The sequence below is a fragment of the Cygnus atratus genome, chromosome 20 (genome assembly GCF_013377495.2).
Source record: "Cygnus atratus isolate AKBS03 ecotype Queensland, Australia chromosome 20, CAtr_DNAZoo_HiC_assembly, whole genome shotgun sequence".
Taxonomy (NCBI): Eukaryota; Metazoa; Chordata; class Aves; order Anseriformes; family Anatidae; genus Cygnus; species Cygnus atratus.
The window spans coordinates 8430737-8450878 of record NC_066381.1 but is presented as its reverse complement, the minus strand read 5'-3'; the positions used below and the strand labels follow the sequence as shown (position 1 = coordinate 8450878).

Below are 20142 nucleotides of genomic sequence, written 5' to 3'. Positions count from 1 at the left end.
TGGTGAAACTGGTCAAATTCTTTCTTTATGTGCAGTTCTAAGCCTAGAACAGCTTCCTTGTCTCCAGCAGATGAGAACAAAATCTGGCTCATTTAATCTAATTTTGTCTCTGCCAACAGATCCTTCTCTCTAGTTCTGGTCTGCAGAGCTGATTTTTTTTTTTTTATATACATATATATACACACACAAAACCTCAGCATAGATAGCTTCCAATATTTCTTTTAAAGGTTTTATAACTTCAACTGTTAACCAGTAGCTACTCTTTTGTTTGTTTGTTTTTGATAATGACATCTAGAATATTGAAGATCTAACATTTACTCAAACAAAATGATCTATCTTGGTATAAAGGATCAGCATCTCAGCTCGGGCTTCTGGACAGTACAGTACTAAAAACAAAATAAAAAGCAGAACAGTCAGCTGAAATTAATAGTGTATTGGAGACATCCTTATTCTCCATGCACATGGAAGGGCGTGCTGAGGATATTAAGTCAGAAGACAATAAATTGACAGAAATGGATTTTCACATAAATACCAAACATGCTAGATGGCAGCTATCACTAGTAACCAGCAGTGCTTCTTAAAATATCACCACAACATTCTTAATGGATGGTTTTCCTTGTGGCTACGTAAGCATGTGTGCTGTGCTAGCTCCCCCCTCCTGCACTGCGCTACGTAGGAAGCTATTATTCCCAAATGGAGCGTTTGCTTGCTGACATCACATGCAGTAGGACCCTTTTGTTTGCCTGTGTCTCCTGCATTGAAATGTTTGTCTGAGTCACAAATCCTGCCGTTTTTCTTCCTCTGTCATGCTTGCTCGAGAGCTTCTCCCTGACTCATGGTTTTTAAATTTTGATAGAGCCCAGTTTGGTGTATGGCAAGTGCCTACTTTTCCTTTTAATATTTTATTATGTAAATTATATCTAAATACTATAATGATCTAAAAATCACGGCCACTTCCTTGCAGCTTTTTAAATAGAGAGGTTTTGTGACTCAGATTCAGCGTTGAGTTTTAAGGCACAGGCAGTTTAGCGTTACTAAATTAAAAATTAAAGATAGTGACTCCTACAACTTGAATTTTCCATTTAGTCTGCTGGCTGAGTTTCCTCAGCTGTAACATTATCAAACTGTGCCAGAAAGGGGTCATATGTGTGCATGTGTACAAACAAACACTTCTCACAATTGAATTACTATTTTGCACTGTAATACCTTTCTTCTCCTCCAATAATCTCATCAATTTGTTCTCTATTAATAAAAAAGTACAAATCCCTGCTGTATTTTCAGTGGACACTCATTCATTTGGTTTAGAGTGTGGAGCTGCTAATATATTGCTGGTGTCTAAGAAGCCCAGGTCTCCTCTCTGTTAAATGAAAGCCACAAACAAAACAGACTCCAAACGCAGAATTTTCATTCTGAATGCTTTGGTAAAAGGAGAAGCTAAGGGCTAGGCAGCAGTTTGGCTCAAATAATGGTAAACATTCTCACTTACCCAGATAGGAACATATGGATTAAACCTTTTGTCCTTCAAATCTAGTCTTTTGTCTCTATCGTTAACACTACAAGATAAATGAGAAATTCAAAACAGTGCTTTGACTGCCCTTGATCAAGGACTTTGCAGCAGGTAAGGGCTAATGCCCCAATCTGGCATAGCATTTAGGCATGTATTTATCTTAGAGCATCTATCAGCAGCTCCACAGCTTTTTGCCCTGGTTTGAGGCATGTGAGCAGATTGCTGTGTGAAACCTTGTTAAAATTCAGAGGCACACAAAAACAGATGAGTGATCAAGAACTGTGTCATTAAACATACTGCACTAGATGCTCGCATTGCCTTTTTTTTTTTTTAAACTCAGAGTAAAAGTAGTTGTATTCTCCATCTCAAAAAAGCAGAAGCCTTTTATTATATAAAAAAGATTTTATTATAAAATTATGCCACACACAAAGGAGTTTTCTGCCACATAAATTTTCATATTGTAGTTTTAACATTATTTTAATGTCCAAAAGCAGGAATTTAAGTTAGAGAGTCTCTCAGGCTACCTCTGGTTGCCTGTTCTCTATGCAGCTGTTTTCAAGTAGCACACCTTTTTGTATTCTCTCTTTTGAATCATGGTTATTTTTCCTCTTCTCTCCGTGGCCGTTTGCGAGGGTTCACTTCAGTACTTTCCGTGTTTTGGGTGACAGCTGGAGGCTGCACATCTCGGAAGCCATGAGGCTGTAATATGTAAGTAAAATCATGTGATATCACTTCTATGGATATAAAGCATGAGTAACTAGTTCCCAGAAGATCAGAATAAGGAAGGCATGATGCTATCGTTTATTTTAGCTGAGTGGCTACAGAATGTTTATAGACCAGGCTAAGCTCAGAACCAAAAGGTTTTCAGCACACATACTGACTAATAACTGCCTCTCCTGGTTTTACTTCTTAAAGATACTTTCTTTTCACCAGTGAGGCTAGCATTTTCATTTTACCATTAATAACCCCTATGACTGCAAAGCAGTGTTTCTCTGTAAATTAACTTATGCTATCTATTTATTTAAATTAAAAGCCAAATCCTTCAGCCCATATTCAAGTCAAACTCCCACAGAAGCAAGATGACTGCTGGATTATTAATCACCTCAGCCATTTTCAGAAACAAAACTGAAAATCTCTAAGACCTAGGGTATTTTTGCTTCATGCATCTATTTAATGAACTGAAAACACTGATGAGACATTTTAAGAACAGGGTATCTGAATCAGTCTTTCCAGACTGCAGAGTGTCCCAGCATAGTGATTTATGGGACACAATGGGCTGAGAACCTTTAACTGCCAAGAACTAAACGCAGAATTGAAAACTAGATGCAGCTACCCAGTAGAAAGCTTAAGGTGATCTAATTTGCTTAGTAACACTGGTATTTTCTGTTGCATTAGCTCACAGTTTGATGATACTAAAAGATATTAAAATATGAAAGATCTGGAAAAATTGGTTAGTTAAATGTCATCAATTATCACATAACATTGAGATGTTATATGAAGACTGAAACTGTCTTTCCATCTTCAAATGCTGTGTAGGGAGCCCTGCTGACAGCTTGGTGAAGGACTCTTACTGCAATACAGACTTAAGACAGGAAAAGGTGTTAAACAGAAAAAGAAATTATTTTGGGGATCCTAAACGCCCAGGTAGAGACAAGGAGGGGATGAGAGTGTTTCAGGAAGGCTAGCACTTCAGGTTAGTGCAGTGTGAAAAATTAGAATTACTACAGCTAGAATTACTATCAAACGTGACTTTTTTTTTAATATAAAATGCCAGTGTGTCCCACACCAAGATTAACCCAAGACAAAACCAATCAAATGTTTTGCTTAAATCTCTTATCTCTATATTTCTATTTCTAAATACCTCAGTCTGCTATTTTTTTTACAGGAACAAACAGCTAGAGTGCCACAAGGGGCAAAACTTGGTGCAGTCAGCAAGGTGCAGTCCCTCTATTTTAAGCAACTCAAGTGTTATTCTAAATAGCATAATGGGGAATCTTCAAGTTTAGTGTTTCACTGCTGCTTGCATCTAATCTTTGCCATTTCCCTTAGGCACAAAGGTGGATCAAAGCCAAGAATCCACTTAATCCAGCATGCTAGACTCTCGGTAAAAGCATTCCAATGGCTGTAAAGGCCAGGACATGATAGAGTAGGCTGCTTAGTATGGATGTTTTGCATTCAGTTAAAGGCATGTATATACTAGACACAGCCTCTCTCCAGTGAAAAAGAAAATAAGAATTTTGTATGCATATGCAAAGCCTGATAGTCATCTTTATATGGAGAGAACACGGCTAATAGAACTACGGTTTTAAAAGGGCCACTTGGACCTATGTAGCTTAGACTTGTTACTGTCATTTTGGGTTGGTCTTCAGTGTCTCCTGGAGTCCACAGACTGCATCAAGACTGACAAAGATAGATGGCGTTATTACTTGAAAGGTAAAGGTATTCTCATTGTTAGTCTGGCAGACTCTCCAAATTTCAGGGAAATACCAACAGTTTCTACCCAGAATACAGATTCTGTGTCTCTGTCTTTCATGATCAAATAATCAGGTCATACTACCTGGGAAATTTAGCTCATCTGATTCACCTGTTTACTCCCTTGTGCTTAAATCAATTCACATTTCTTATTTTGCACTTAAGAATGAATCTTTATCAGCCTGTGAAAAATGTTATTTAATTTGGTAGGTGTTTCACAGCTTCCACACTTGCTCATACTGGTGACTAACACTTGGAAAAGAACTAGAGCTCAGGCACTAAGGTACATACTTCTCAGTCAGCATACAGGCACCGAACAGTTTGGTACTTTTGACAAACTGGCTATCTAATTTGCACTGAAATTAACAGCACGTATAAGCCTAAGCATCTTGGAGGATCTGAGCTTCTTGAATTTATATTTTCTTGTATGCTGGTTATAGATGTATGCACACACAGATGTGCTAGCTCGTTATTTGGAAGCACTGAACACATATTTACATCTTCCAGTTTAACTACTGAGATGGGAATGAGAAACAATAACAGCAGTTACTATTAGACCTGAATTTCATGAAAGAAACAGGGATAATACTTTTTTTTTTTTTTTACTTACAGAAACAGTCTGCTGAAGCAGCTCAACAGGATTAAGGGAAAAAAAACCACAGGGATAATCTGAAGTTTTAACTAATCTTTGATTAGGATGCACACTCGACTGTATTTCAAGATAGTGTGCATTCACATGGATGAAGAGAGCATAGCTGTTTTATAATATGTATAAAGCTGAAAAAGCAATTAAACTAAGATAAAATCCACTTGTTTGGCAGCTGGAGAGAGAGGGCTGCGCAGTTGCTTCACATGATCTAAACAACCTTAGGATATGTTCCCATTTACCCTTCCAGTCTTTACAGAACTAAAAAAATATAACATATATGTGGTATTTCATCTATCCAGGTGAATATATTTAGAAATAGGGAAAAAAAATCAGATTTCTGTTCAATAGTTTGAAGACCTCATTTTATGGCAGCATTAAAATCTGCAGGAAATGCTATGGCAACGTGTTTCCATGAGGACACACAGCAAATAGCTATGGCATGTACCTATGTATCTGACATTTGAAGATATAAGAGTTGAGTGCTTGTTTTTTAACCTATAAACAGTTTAGACAATATATATTCTCATTAATATGCATCTAAGCACTCCACAAAAGAAAATCACAGAATTTACCTAGGACTGAATAAGAATTCCAGCTGGAAGCTCATCATTTAATAGTGACAGAAGAAGAAAATCTGTAGGTACTGGCTGGTCATAAGGTCACCAGTAGGACGGAGCTACAAAAGACCTAAGTACAACCTATGTTATATCAGGCAATGTACTTAGAGCAGAGATGTGGAAATATACATGGCATAAAACACTGCTAAGGCCTCTGGAATACCATATCTGATGCTCACTCTTGTCCTAAAAAAACACATTCAGACTGCAACAGATGCAGAGAAGAGCCACTAGGGAAACAAACAATCTGACACGAGAAAAAGCAGCCTGGTTTGCTGAGGTCTCCTGAAAGGAAGGCTCAGAGCGCAAGACTGTCTTCTGTAATCACACATAGGCCAAGAGTTAACATCAAGGGCAGATAAACTAAGCAGCAATAGCATAAGAAGAGATGGATACATGTTGCCTGTAAATTTGATCTTGAAATCAAAATGTTTTAACTCTTAAGAGTAGTAACATGCTGGAACATTTTTCTAAAAAGAAATATTCATTAACCTGGAGACATCCCAGTATTACTGGCTGCCTTCACAAGTAAGCTGAAAGGCAACACTAAGAAAGCAAGCTGCATTCTCAGATTTGTCTGTATCTGAAAAGTTATTTACATCTAACGCTTCTGTATCTCCATCCCAAAAGCAATACTAACTGTAATGGTATATGGTATGGTTGACTCCTTCTGGCTCGGTGATTTGTACAACGTTGCCAACCTGGTTAAACAAAAACAGATAATTATTATCAGTGATACAATAATACAGAATTCCAAGTAACCAAATGATCAGACCCAAGTTTTCCCACAATCATGGGGTAGGTGACCAGTGCAATTCTTATGTGTGTATTTTCATATAGGTCATAGAAATTGTGGATGCCAGAATCCCATCCCTGTGTGACCTGTCAGCTCAAATACAATACAGACCTGCTAACAAAGAACAACTAATTAGTCTTGCTTCATCACAGTATTTCATCACTTTTTTGGAACAATATTAATTCTGAATTAATTTCAAATGCCATTTTATTAAAATGCAAACAAAAAAGGTTTTGAGCACAATTCTTTCCTACTCCATTAAGCAATCATTTGTTGCTTCACCTCTGAAGGTTGGGAGATACTCTCAAGAATTCAAAAACTTTCTGGGAGTTTTTTTCCTAGGTATTTCACAAGGCTGTCAATATAACCTAGTAGATGAAGAATGAGAACAAAACATTCTATTTCTAAGCCTGACCTTGCCACTGACATACAGCATAACTTTGAGTAAATCATTTCTCTTGTATTTCTCGTTTAACACTATTTTGATTTTTTTTTCATTTAGATGCCAAGCAATGTATCTTGATTTCTGCTTATGCAGCACCTAGCCCAATAAGTGCTTGTATAACACAGACTCAAGATTGCAAAACACCTCAACAGCAAGAAATTTTTCAACCAGTTCCAGGGCTGCTAGTCTGCACCATGCCCACCTGCCCAAAACTACACTTATGCAAAGCCAATTCAGAAAGTGTTCTCTCTGTTCCAGGACAGCCTACCAAGGATCTTGTTAATTATTTTTTTTCCCCTCCCTGAGGTGCCATTCTATTAGAGAGCACGTAATTACAGCCTGAGGAACACTGCCACTTCATATTAGCTACGCAGGGAATTCCTCAGAACATGTAAGTGGTGGGTTACACTTTACAAAACAGCCTAAATCTGAAGCTGTAGCAGCCATGCTTTTACAAGCGCTCAGCTGGAGCTCTGCTGCATACCTCTGACTCAACAGGATCTTTCCTCACAGTACTAAGAACCCTTGTAATTAAGCTCTGACACATTTCCAGTAGTAGAGAGAGAGAAAGAGACAGGTATCACATTTAGTTAAAGCACAGTAAAATAATAATAATAATAAAAAAAAAGGCAAATGGATTCTCTAATGGTCATCTTTGCACCTCAATAACCTAATATAAAACCAAGAACAACAAAACCACTATGGATCATCACGTACAGGTAACTTATGTACAAATGCAACAGAAGCTAGCTACTTCTGCTTTTTACAGATATGCAATTGTAATCTAAATTGTTATGCTTCCGCAGGCCCTGCTCCTGCATTAGCTGCATATTTAGCACAGTAAATAAAACACGTTTGCCTATCTTTGGCTTTCTTTCTGGAACCTATACCTCCATATTTCCTTGCTCTGTTGCAGAAGGAGAAAGAAGCTCTTCTTCACTTCTGATATACAAAATTAACTTTTGTTCATTCTGCAATCGTCATGTTGATGCAACTTCTCCCTTATAAAGGCTGTTAACTAATCAGTGTTAATTTAATTCAAAATTAAACAGACAGCTGTAATCATTCTGCATTGCCTTCAAACTCAGAATTTGGAAAACAAAATTCCGTAAGAAAATGTCACAGCATTTCTCTTTCAAGTTTAACAAGCAAAACTATGCACTACAACACTCCAGTAGCATTTCTGTACGTTGCTTGCAGAAGATTAGGGAATTGAACCAAGTCTTCTCAAGTCTCAAGTTGCAGCACTGTGATACTATACACAAGGCAAATTCAACTGTCCAAGAAATAGAAGTGAGCTTGCAGTATAGAAAGAACCAGGAAACAAAGCAGACCTCACTGCAGCAGACAGAACTTTATACTGTTTTTAGAAGGGTCATCCTCACTCCTTTGGGCTTCTAAAATCATCTTCCATAGGTCCACTCTGTATCCTAAGGCAGCTCTTTCCAACCCTCTACAGCTCACTGTAACTTAGTATTTGCATAGCTGTCCAGTTTTTCAGAACCATCCTGCCACATTTAAAAGTGGAAAGGTCCAACAGCTGCCACTGAGGCTAAGGGGCCTCTGTTCTGTCTTCGTGAGAGTTAATACGCAGGTGGAACGCTTTCTTTGGCATCAGGTTTACACCGACTGGGGCCTAAAAGACTGAAGCAAAGAAATTCTACTCCCTGCTTGCAAAGTACATACAGTGAGAATGAATTTTCAGGAAAGCTCACAAGTCTGTGACAGAGACAAGCTGTAATTTTTATTTTTATTTTTTAACCTAGCCACCAGATCCTGAATTCTTGGGTCTAAGGAACTGCCATTAGGCTATTTTGATCAGACATGGCACAGCACTGCAACAAGCTGACCGTATTAAAAAGGAGAAGCAGAACAGTTCAGTGACACCATCTTAGGTTGAACTAGACAGTTCTTAAGCCTCAATAGCCTGGGTCATAGAAGACCAAGGACAAAAGTCAAATTCAAAACCCTGCTTGGCAACTAGAGCTGGTTTGAAAAGACTCTGAAATGTCACACTTCTCAGAATTACTATGCACCTTACTGGCCTACACTTTCACTTACCTCTGACTTTTGTCCCAGTGAAATATTAAACGCACCGTAGCAGCATGTCCCCAGCTTTCTCCTGGGTAACACAAAATGACAGGCCATTTTATTTATCTCCTATAAAAGCAGCAGCATCAGTAAATTGAACTGAAATTAGACCAGTCTTCCAAAAAAAACAAAAAAAACACCACGAGTAAACCGTATATACTTTTCTTGTAGTAACGAATCACATCTTTTTCATACATGCAAGGATTTCACAACTACTGTATCAAATATACTGAGACAATGAATAACCCATGTACTCCACTGTATTTTATAGGAAGTTTGATGCAATATTTTTTGTATTTGTAGAAATTTTTTTAATAAAGGACGGGTACTAGACAAATCTTGAAAACAGAGGCAGTAGGAAGAAAAGATTTTTCTAATTACTACTTAAGAAGTCTAGTGGGTATGTCTTAATCCTACTCTAAGATTCTGATATTCTGTCTCTTAGGCATAATTATAAGCAAACATCACTCCCTTTGGGATACATGCTTTGGGAGAAAGTCAATGATTATTAAAGTATTAAGGGCCCCTGAAGCAGTCTTCCATTTCTGACAGAAGAATGCAAAAAAAAAAAAAAAAGTGAAGGGAAAAGAAAAATAAAAAGAGAACGAAGTTAGGAATGTTACTGTATTTCATGGGAAATTGCCCCACTGTTTTTTCACACCTAGAAAGCTCAGTCAATTTACAGACAGATTTATTTGGTGTTTTTCTCTGTTCATCCCTTCAGTAGTCTGAAGATGGATTAGATTTTAAGAGAATCATTTGGGTTAAGTGCTGCAAGCCTCTCCTATTCACCTGCACACAAGTGTAACTTCTGAATCACTTATTCATTGGATCTCCATCATGTCGCTAGACCCACGTGCCCCGTGTGCTCTGGTACTCACTGTAGCATGGTAAAGAAATAAACATGATTTGGCTGAAGACCTAGGCCCTCTAGGCATCTTGCCAGACCCCGCTCCATGATATTTAATTTGAGATTTTGGCTACCAGATAACAGTTCTGAGTCAGAGATCAAAACACATTTTACAATGGGTATAAATTCCACACCAGAATGTTTCCAACTCTATCAAATATAAGAAAAGTATGCTACTGTAAAATGAGACATTTCTGAGTTAAACTGGTTGCAGATTAATATTTGACCTCCTTTCTAAATATATCAAGTAGAAATGTCTAGATGTCTAGGAACACCCAGCTTAGCTATCACTAGTGGGAAAGAAAGCTGCCCCTCCATAAAGCTCTTGACTTAATACCTTGCAGCATCTGTGCTTTTTTTCCTCATAATTAAGAACTTCCCTTCTGCTAGGAAGAGGAGTGAGAGTTTAGAGATTAAATGCTTTTGTACAATCTTAGAAATGTCAAGGACTTACCAATCAATGGGGGAAAAAATATGTAGGGGATGCAATAGGATTCATTTCACATGGGGTTTTGCTCCTGACCCATTCCTAAATAGTTTCTTTGGCTACAACCAAGCATAGCGGAGTATAAGGTTCTTTAGCCTTTACGATGGGGCTGTTGAAATAGCATCCTTTCAGAAAGGGTCATAAAAGTCACACTGTAATCCAACAGCTCAATACTTGCACTGAGTCTATGGAATAAATTCACATCAAATTGAAAACAGCTTTGTATCATTCTGAAATACTCAACTTGAGATATTGCTGTTTAGAATGAACAGAACATCTCCTTGCTTGAATATTATACCAGCTGCTACAAACCCTCAATTTTGCAGGAGTACATACCATTTAGTTCAACAATACCATGTGGTTACACGCACTCTGGTGAGAGTCACAATCAGTTTATGGTCAATAGGAGGTTATGTCAAATTAAATGTTTGTAAAAAGTAAAAATATGCGCGAGACAATACGTGATGCCTTTGAATCATAGCCTGCTCTGAATCCTTTCACATTCTTTATTGTCCCTACGACTTAATAAACAGAATAGCTCTCAAACATTGCTGGCTATTTAAAAAGGACAGAATCTATTAGCTTTAATTCAGTTTATAGCCAGAAAGGCTGCCAAAAATAACTAATACATCAGAGAGCAAGAGGCAAAAATGACAAAAAGGGTCAAATACTGAAAGCTGGTGCTTTATCTGCATGCACAGCTCAGAGTTCCACATTCTCCAAGGAGATGATCTGTATTTGTTCATCTTATCTTACATCTGTGCCTAATGGTTCAATGCCTGTACAGACACTGAGAACATCTTTGCCTTTGTACTGTCCCCTTTCTCTCCTTCCCCTCCAGGACAAGGGGTTCATTACTTAGTTCACAGAAACTGAAGCTGTGGTCAGAGAATTTGTGCCCTTTAACTGCATCACAAAATAATGTGAAGTTACGACCTCCACGAAGAAAAAGCTCAGCATTTAACTCAATTTGTCCAAATCTCTACTTCAGAAGAACTGTTCTATTTTCCCCTGTGACCAGGGAGAAAGACCAGCAGAAGAATCTATACGAGGTATTCTGCTCATTACAGGGTGAAATGGAAGCCTGTAAAAAGAACACTTAAACACGCTGTGGGTAGGCTGTAATTGAGGATCCCACAAAGAACTCCCCTCTACATCATAACTGCAGAGAGCAATGGGTAGACAATTCCAGCCGTGCACCAAATAAGAAACACCTTTGCAAATAAGCAATAGAAACACGTTCAAGTGTAATGGCAAAATAAACAATTTAAATTTCTTTGGAGGGGCAGTGAATGATTCTCAGGGAATTCAGGAAATTGCAGTAGATTTTGAGGCGTGCAGCCACTAGGCTGTGGACACGTGTTCTTGTTAGTGCTTTAACCTGGTCATCACCACCTTCGTGCTAGAGGTTTAATGCTCCCACCTCCATCCCTACATTCTTTGAATGATCACTCACTAGACAGTTTAAACCTAAATTACCTGATTTACCAGCAGCTTACTTACTAGTTAAATAGCTGAAGCTTACCTGGCCCGCTTTTGGCAGAAATGGATTGGGAGACAATCACATAAACAGCTCAGCCAGCATAAAGGATGAGGCAGTGACCTCCAGCAGGAGTAGTGGCCTCCTTAGCTGACAGAGCTGCAGCTGGAACAGAGGTACCTCCACAGCCTGAGATCCTAGGGGAAGGCTGCATCACACTAGATGCAGGTCTCAATCTAGTTACTCAGGCTGTTCTTAGCACCATGTGCTTCCCCTTCAAGGGCGATTCAGTCTGCTTAAGGAATACCGATAGGTGTAATAATACAGAGTTAAGTATTAAAAATTGTTTAAAAAGGAAAAAAAAAAAAGTCCAGCAATGTTCTCAATCTGAGTTCCTACAATTTTCAAATAACATGACATTTAACATTTGTAATCCCTTTTCAAAAATCTAACCGTAACTCTAACCTGCGTGCCATGTTTGCGTTTAGAATCAAGTTTAATAGTTGGTAATTATAATTACAATGCTGACATATATAAGCACTACTGCAGAGTTCCCCAATGCTGGCAGTTCCAGATGGGACTAACAAGTTTCACCACGGATTCCGCTACTCTGCAGAGATTCAGCAGGCAACTTCATTTCCTTTGCTCACAATGCCAAAAGAAAAGAAGTCATACATTGAAATATTAACTCAGTTTTCAACTCACAAGCTAAACACCTACCTAAAGCAGGTACCAATGTGGACTGGCTTTGTCCAATCCTTGTTGTCATTTGGTTTGTCAGAACTACCTATAATTGGAAACAGAAGCAAACAAACAAAATTTCCAGAAAAGCAGCATACTAGTGGGAGGGAAGGCAGGGATTTGTAAAAAGCTTTTATTGATAAAGTAGTTACTTAAGCAAAACTCTTGCCAATGGAAACGAAGCAGTGTGTTAACAAGAAGAAACTATAAAGGTGCCTCATCTTTTCTCAACAGCCAAAACAAAATAAGACAAGCCTGCAAAATGTATTTTCAGTGTGCATGAAAAGGCCTTTAAGTCTATCATTCAAGACTTAAAAATAAATAAATAAGTAAACAAACTAAATTTCTTCCTTCCCAAGGGACACATATTCTGCATAGCTTGTAGCTTCTACAGTATTTGTACTGAATACTGTTTGGATCAGTATTTAGATGCACATGACTTGTACGAGCCCTCTATACAGAGACAAGAGTTCAGTCACTGTGGCATAAATGAACTTGATGGTGCTGCACAAAGCGTGCATAAGTCTAGTGATTAACAGAATTTCTGCACCTTGTAGTCTAAAAATGTGCAAGAGGGTACAATACAAAGCAGAATGAAAGTGAACAGACAGAGCGGGGGAGTGTTTTCGCAGCACAAATCACTCGTAGGAGGTTCACAGACAGTCTAGGTTAGATCTCTGGTAGAAATGGGGGTGGGTGAGACAGAAAAGAGCCAGGAATATTAATTGCAAAGTTCATTAAAAATGAAAAATAAAAAAAAAAAGCACCTATCTTAAACCTTACGGATTTTCATTGTTTGACATACTGTATGATTCTTACTTGAACAGGTAGAAAAGCACACTAGAGCAAGCAACTCCACTGAGCACAGGGGGCACATGCTAAAACTCATCATAAACGGATGACAGCAGCCCCCCAAAGGCTCCCCACCTCATTGCTGGAGAAGGGCTGCTCTGGACATCCCAGCACAACTCACTGAGTTCACCTTTACAAACTCAAGAAAATTACCTTTCTACCATTCAGAGCGTTCAGATTGCCCAGCTCTGCTGCCAGGTCAAGCAATTTCTGAATTTATTTCCATGTAGCTCGCAAACAGTCTAACTCAAAAACTAATGAGAAGGTCACTGAGTTAAACCATTTCTGAGGCTCTGTGATTGATCGCTTTTTTTTTTTTAATCAAGTGTTTATTTAGCAAGGGTTTGTACTAAACTCCTCACTTTTTCCATAGAAAAAAATGTTTCCCTTGACCAAGGGAAAAAACAACTATACAATGACAACCACTCCCTTTCAAGGTCACCAGGTACCCAATGTACGAGCAAAAGCACTCTAACTGGAGGCTGTGCAAACGAAACAGTCACTTAACATTTGTGTCCCTTGGTGCCCACACCAAAAGGAAGAACCTTTATAATTAATGTCATGGGGGAGAAGGGGTACTCTTTCAGCAGCGAAGCACCATCACCTAACTCAGGCAGAACGCAGAGCTGTGCTCCCCCCCTTCCTGCAGCTATCAGAGGAAGCACAAGGGGAGGCTTATTTTTAGCAGTTCCGAACAAAAGCCAATTGCGCGAGAGTTGTGGGTGACAAGGAAGCAAGTCACCTGGAAACAGCTACAGTGTTAAGCACCATTTTGAGACCCAGTAAGCTCTAATTCCTGAACAATGCTTTTCTGTGCCATAACAGACTTGCCAAAACAACTTCTGGAACAGATACAGCTTCTGAGTGCCATCTGCTGGTTACACGGCTGCACACTTGCAGGCCTCCATACTGGCATAAATGATGGCGAAACAATGCCCAGGAAGGAAGCTATGGGTTTCCACGGGTGCCAAACAGCAAACCAAACTGTAGCAGATAAACTGTTTTTCCTCCTTAAGGACATATCCTCCGCTGAAACAGTAGTTTATTTTTAAACAAAGAGTAGTTGTAACTGCTAAATATTCTGATGTGTTTTAACGTGTGTGCTTTGTAGGCAGAAGTTACTAAAGAAGCATTCTATTTCCAACCAAATCATGGAAGAAGACGATATGAAACAATAGGAAAAAAGACACACTACCATTTAATTAAGATTCACAAGATGCTTTTTATTCAAATTTTACTTACTTTGGCAAGTGCAAGAATTTTCCATCTATACAGTTTTGCCTGTGTGATCCATCTATACTTACCAATCAAACTGGCAAACATAATAGCAAAGGACATTCCTGCAGTTTTAATTTGCTGTCTACAGACAATTACAAATCACATTGGTTTAATTCTTTGTAATGTATTTATTCCAAAGTAGCATCTTTTGTGATTTAAGCCTCCCTAGACTTACCGCTGATTTATGATCATTCGCTATGATGATCAGCTGTTGCGCCAGACCGTTCAAAAGCCTTGTTCGAAGTGAGAGGTCCTCGAAGTCATGGCGAAAGGGAAACGCGATTCCATCAATTACCACCAGTCGGACCTCAGAACAGAAGAAAAGGAAAAACTGCCATTACTATCCTACAGACTGAAAACAAGAGCTGTAAGATCTCTTTTTAACTGCTTCAGAATGTTTTATATAAGGTGATAATTTTCTATACTGGCATCCACGAGAGTATCAGATAAAACCTACTGTTATTGCAGACAATCAGCATTGCACAAAAGAGTGTGGGGTAAAGAGCCTCAAGCTCCAAGCACACTAGTACGCTTGCTAAGCGCAGTGCTGTATTATGCACAGAACTGTACTTCAGTCAACTCTCCAGGAACACTTTATTTCGCCTTCTTCCTCAAAAAATAAGAGCCAAACCAAAACTAGAAGACATGCTGTTTGCAGTCACTGTTAAGATCATCACATTCTGAAGGTCCCGCCTATCTCGGAAGCATTCATTTTAACAGATGCTTTAAGATAGTCCAGACGCTATGCAATGGAGCTGAATATCTGTCCTGCCTGGAGACGCTTGCTTTGCTGAATTATGGCTTTTGTAGCAAACATTAGCTGAGCACAACTGCTGCTGCAGGCTCATCGCCCTCAAGACACTACATAAACATTAGTCTGGGATTTTGATTTATACTAACTTAATTTGTTGTAGCTGTTCTGTTGACCCAAATTTGCCTGAAATACAGAAGGGAGATGGATTGCCTTACGGTGTTCACATGTTAAGTTGTTTCTAAAATCTTGGCTATCTGCATTAACGTACAAGACAACAAACTGGAAACAAGAAAATTCTCATTTTCTGTATATCGATTTAACTCATTTGGTAGAAAGTAGCTTTGTGGCTGGAACATACAAGCCTGCAGCAAACACAGTGAAATGGCCCTGGGGCTCCAACTGGAAAAAAAAATCTTTGTTTGAAAAGAACACTGAGTAGTTAGAACTAAAATAAGATATTCTTCTGTTATCATTTTTCTCCTTCCTGCAAATTCATTTCTATGAGCCTGTTCATCTTCGCCGTGTATAATTTATGACTGTAAGAACAACCAGCTTAACAGTATGAACATGACTCACGTTAAAAGGGAATGTATACAGTTATGTAACTTGCCTATCAGATTAATATCCAGGTAGGATGTAATTTAGTTTATTTTCTTCCCATTGCACTTGTTATAAAATAGCAAATAACACGGCCTCACTTTGAATGGTTTAAGTCTACTTGAAAAAGCTTGATAACACATACCCTTCATGTCAGTTTTTCTCTGAAAGACCTTAACGAATTGTTTATTATGACAAGGATATTTTCTAACATAGTCTTTTACACAATATTGTTGTTTCTCTTACTAATAGGATCTTAAAGTAATTTGTATTACCCCCGTCTCTCTTTGCGTCCCTTCCTAACAAAACCTAAAACCTGGAGATTTTCCTGCAGTCCCCAGTCTCAGCTCCAGATCTGCACAGAAGGATCAAACTAATTTTAACGAGAGCTAGATTGCAATGAGCAATCTGTCGAGCCACTTATAGCCTGTCCAAGGAACCACCAGAAGGTCTTATGGTTTTCCTGCAACCTTCAGTATTTCAGGCTCCAGGCCAAGCAGCAATAATCAGCACAGATGGTACCAAAGAACTGCAGCCCAATGTAACCGTGTTAATGAAGCCGTGTTCTTTCCACAAGAGCAAACACAACAGGGCACCGTTAGTACCTGGCAGAGAAAGGGAAATACCAGACTACACTACGCAAAAGTAAGACTCCCATCTGTGCTTTCAAGATCACAGCTTCCCAAAATGGAAATGATATGCAAAAAACAATTTAACTAAACAACACTGACTTGTGCTCTGTTGCAATGAGGCACAAGTCTTCTTCCCCGAATCCTGCTCGGGAGTGATCTGCTGTGTAGAATCTAGAAATCTGGAAGAGAGGTGGAGAAAATATGCCATGCAACAGCATTTAACTAAGAACTAGATGCTAGGCAACTTTTTGGCTGTAGTCCACCCAAGAGTTAAGCTGCAGGCTCTCGTTGCTTGTAGCAACAGAAGATGTACTGGAAAGAAGTTACAGTCGCTTTCTGGATGCCAAGATGTGCAGGATGCTTCTGGTCCTTGGTGATCTTCTAGGGAGAAAAAAATGGCACTAGGTCCTTCTGATCCCCCTGCACAGCAGTCATCACACACACTGAGCTCAGACACCTGCAAGGCAGTTGTGTGATGATTCCTAACTCAGTGCTCACGGAAATATAACCTTTGTGGCAACATAGATCCAGTACCCTCGCCTTGAAGTTGAGATTGAGAATGGTGGCAGCACTGGTAGCAAAAGCTAATTACTTTCAGGAGTAATTGGGACAGGAATGAAAAGCAAACAAGCTTTACATTTGTACTCTGGCATCAGACAGTATATTACTGCCAGCCAAGCTGATGAGGTACCACCGTGTTACTCTTATTATACCAGAGAGTATCCCTGAAAATTTTTAGTGCGAAAATGAGCTGTTATCTTCAGGAAAGTCTGCAATAACTCTTACCTTTGAATGCTCTGAAAGAAAGTCTGGGAGCAGATATACCTGTGCTAGAAGCTCTATGTAGTCACGGCAACGGAAGTAATATATGTGAGAAAGGATACTTTCAAGAGAAAAAGTCTCCAAAGCCTTCTGATGATCTGGGAATAAATAGATGAATAACTGAGTCAGAAATCTGCACTAGCGCATTGCTACTATCGTCATTCCACCATACTGTGCTTTCCACATACAGCAACAACAGCAGCAAACACCCCAGAAACTTTGTTAAGAGAAACAGTCGAGGTAAAGAGTGTGGAAAACATGTCTTCCATCTGGCTGGAAAGTCAGAGAGGTAGCGAGCAGATGCTATCTCAGCACTTGCACGTGGGTACACTGGAACCTCCAAGGGAGTGTGCCAAATATGAAAAATTAATTTCTGAAAAAGAACTTCTCCTGTAAATCATTTTCAAGCCAGAACACCACTAGAGGACAACAGTGAGCATTAATCATGCATTGTTTAATGTACAGGAAGTAGCCCATTTATCTTGGGCTAAAAGTGTCCTTTTATCTTTGTTCAAGCACCGTTCAGCCATGCTGCCTTAAGAAATTCTGCCTTTTTTCTTTATCCTCAGCTGCTCTTCCTGTCCCTGCACTGCAACACCTTATCCTTCAGTTTTCCTGGCAGAGCTGTGTTTGCTTTTGCTGTAAATTCAATCATTAAAGTGATCCGTGTTTTAAAAAGATAAATCAAGATCCCTAAAACAAACAAAAAACACCAACGAATCATCAATCAGAAAAAGAGTTACTCTTAAACTAGATCAGCTCAGCCTGCAGCATGGCTCCAGTCACAGTGACGCAGTTCACGGTCTCATACATAGCGGTGGAAGTAAAAGGCTGGCAGCAAGAACTGCTTAAGCCAGCACTGCTGCTGAAACTCTCAAACTGTAAAATATCAGCTTATGAGACACCAGTTTCACTCAGATCCCTGCCTACTAGACAGAAAGAAACATGTCACAGAATCATTCACCTTCTTCTTGATGAGCTTCAGCAATTAGCCGGCAATGCTGCACACAGGCGGCTGCAATATCCGCTACTCTGTCTACCATAAAACTTCCTTCGGTGTCAATGAACACTGCTTCTCCACAGACACCCCCAAAGCATTCTGGAATCTGTACATCTACCGCCAGCTGCATACTGTCACAGGAAACAAAGACAAAAACATAAACACGTTCGTTACGAGCGTCTTCCCTCCTCACCACATTTCTGCTGAGGAATACGTGGAACAGGAAGGTGCCTAGCCATCATCAAGCTGCGTAATGATCACAAGCTCTTCATCATAGTTAAATTCAACAAAGAAAAGCGATTTTCAGTTGCACAAAAGTAATCTAAAAATAAAATACCATAGCTGTGTTTTCCCAACACCAGGCGCTCCACAGACCTCAGTGATCTTTGTCAGCTGCACGCCACCTCCCAGAATATTGTCTAGGGCCGAACAAAAGGTGATGATGAAGCCCTGCGCCTGCTCTTCTTCCAGAAGTTCCAGCGCTGTGCACTTTCTGGTGGTGGCAGCTCCCCCAGCAGTCCTTGCTGCATCGCCAGAACATTCCTGCCTTACAACCTGTAACGCCTCCAGTGCCTCTTCTTTGGAGATTCCAATTTCTAGAAGAGACAAAAATCGTGAGATATTACCTTATTTTTATAAAGAGCAATTTAAAGTACAGATAGTACAACTTCTTTTGACAAAATGTGATAATTCTGATGCATAACTCAAAATTATTAATTCTTTTAATGTAATAGTGCGCAGAGCTCGCCAACATCTCTGGAACTAATGACCTGATTTTCAAAGCAACTCAGAGCAATGACGCAGCGGTGGCAATAAGCACTGTGCAATTAAAAAGCCCAGAGCATTGTTCACAGACACGGTCAGGATCTGGGAGAGCAACGCACCTATTCTGCACTGAACGCACTGCTAAGTTAACCTCATCTGAAGCAAAGAAGGCCCTGAAAAACAAAGTCAGGCTGCAGACTAGTAAGTGGCAGTGACACCTACTGCTGGTACCGTGCGTACTCGGGGTATTCTGGGGCTGAGCACCTTCACACCTTATTTTCAGATGTGAAACAGACCTAGGAACAGAAGTGAGGCAGCACAAGCGCGCGTGTGTACATCTTTATACATGGGTAGGCCAGAATCTGGTTACTTCACTTTGATCTTCCAGGTAAAACTACTACAACGGATCATCATAGATAGTAAAATTTCTAATGATAAAAATCGTGACGCGCTTCTTACAAGGGCTGTGCAAATCATATTGAAATATGATTTGTAAAAAACAAAAACAAAACACAGCTTCCTAGCTGTACGTGTTATTTTCTTCTGTTTAAAACAAAACAGCTTCCTAACTGTTTATGTTAGTTTACTGTGTTTAAAATGTGCAATAGGGGAAATTAGCGAGAGGGAATATTCTGAATTTCTAGTGTCCCGTTTGCATTTATCACTCAGCTTTTTTGTAATTTTTTTTTTTTTTTTTTGAAATGAGAGGGAACTTTTGCCCATTTTCTCCCTTAGAGGTGTTGAAGTCCCCAAACACTTCCCCCTTCCCTGGCCCCTCAGTGCGACTCCTCAGGCGGAACCGAGCCCCGGCGGCTCCCAGCAGCCCCCACCTCACCCCCCCAACACCCGGGCCCAGCCCCGCGCCCCCCCCCAGAGGCTCCCGGGGCCAGGCCGGGCCCGGTCCCCGTCCCCGTGCCGCTACCTCTGCTCAGCCCGCAGGGCCCGGTGTCCAGCAGCTCCTGCGCGGTCTGGAAGCCGGCAGCCGCCAACCTGGCCCGCAGCGCGGGACCCAGCGGCAGGCTGCCCACCGCCCGCTGCATGATGCCGCCACCGCCCCCCCCGCCACCGCCGGGCCGCGCTAGGCCCCGCCCGCAGGGGCGCCCGGAAACGCGGAGAAGGAGGAGGAGGAGGAGGAGGAGGGAGGGGACTGCGCATGCGCCGCCCGCCGAGGCGCGAGGAGAGCCTGCACGTGACCGCGGCCGTCGGGAGGCGGTTGAGGGCGGTTGGCGCTGAGGGGACGGGGGGCC

At 40.3% G+C, this 20142-nt stretch overlaps 1 protein-coding gene across 4 annotated transcripts; it reads right to left on the bottom strand.

The window, feature by feature from the left end:
- Positions 1–1896: 1896 nt before the first annotated feature.
- Positions 1897–19969, bottom strand: RAD51C (RAD51 paralog C). Of its 4 annotated transcripts, none has more exons than XM_035561081.2 (9): positions 19818–19969; positions 18468–18726; positions 18095–18261; positions 17095–17228; positions 14501–14632; positions 12175–12241; positions 8548–8608; positions 5886–5946; positions 1897–2206 (listed from the first exon to the last, which is right to left on the bottom strand). In XM_035561081.2, the coding sequence occupies exons 1-9, from the start codon at positions 19933–19935 to the stop codon at positions 2105–2107; spliced, it is 1101 nt and encodes a 366-aa protein (XP_035416974.1). In that variant the 5' UTR covers positions 19936–19969; the 3' UTR covers positions 1897–2104. The 4 variants fall into 4 exon arrangements, 3 of the variants coding, with proteins under 3 accessions (XP_035416974.1, XP_035416975.1, XP_035416976.1); XM_035561082.2 differs by having other exon boundaries at positions 1908–2206; positions 17134–17228; XR_004780879.2 differs by lacking the exon at positions 12175–12241 and having other exon boundaries at positions 2180–2206.
- Between the last annotated feature and the right edge of the window lie 173 nt (positions 19970–20142).

Excerpts from the sequence above, each read along its gene's own strand:
- RAD51C (XM_035561081.2), bottom strand. The coding sequence starts at position 19,935 with ATGCAGCGGGCGGTGGGCAGCCTGCCGCTGGGTCCCGCGCTGCGGGCC. Across the intron at positions 17,229-18,094 it reads TGAAGCTCATCAAGAAGAAG|ATCATCAGAAGGCTTTGGAG; the intron begins GTGAATGATTCT and ends ATTTATTCCCAG. Across the intron at positions 12,242-14,500 it reads CGAATGATCATAAATCAGCG|GTAGTTCTGACAAACCAAAT; the intron begins GTAAGTCTAGGG and ends TTCCAATTATAG.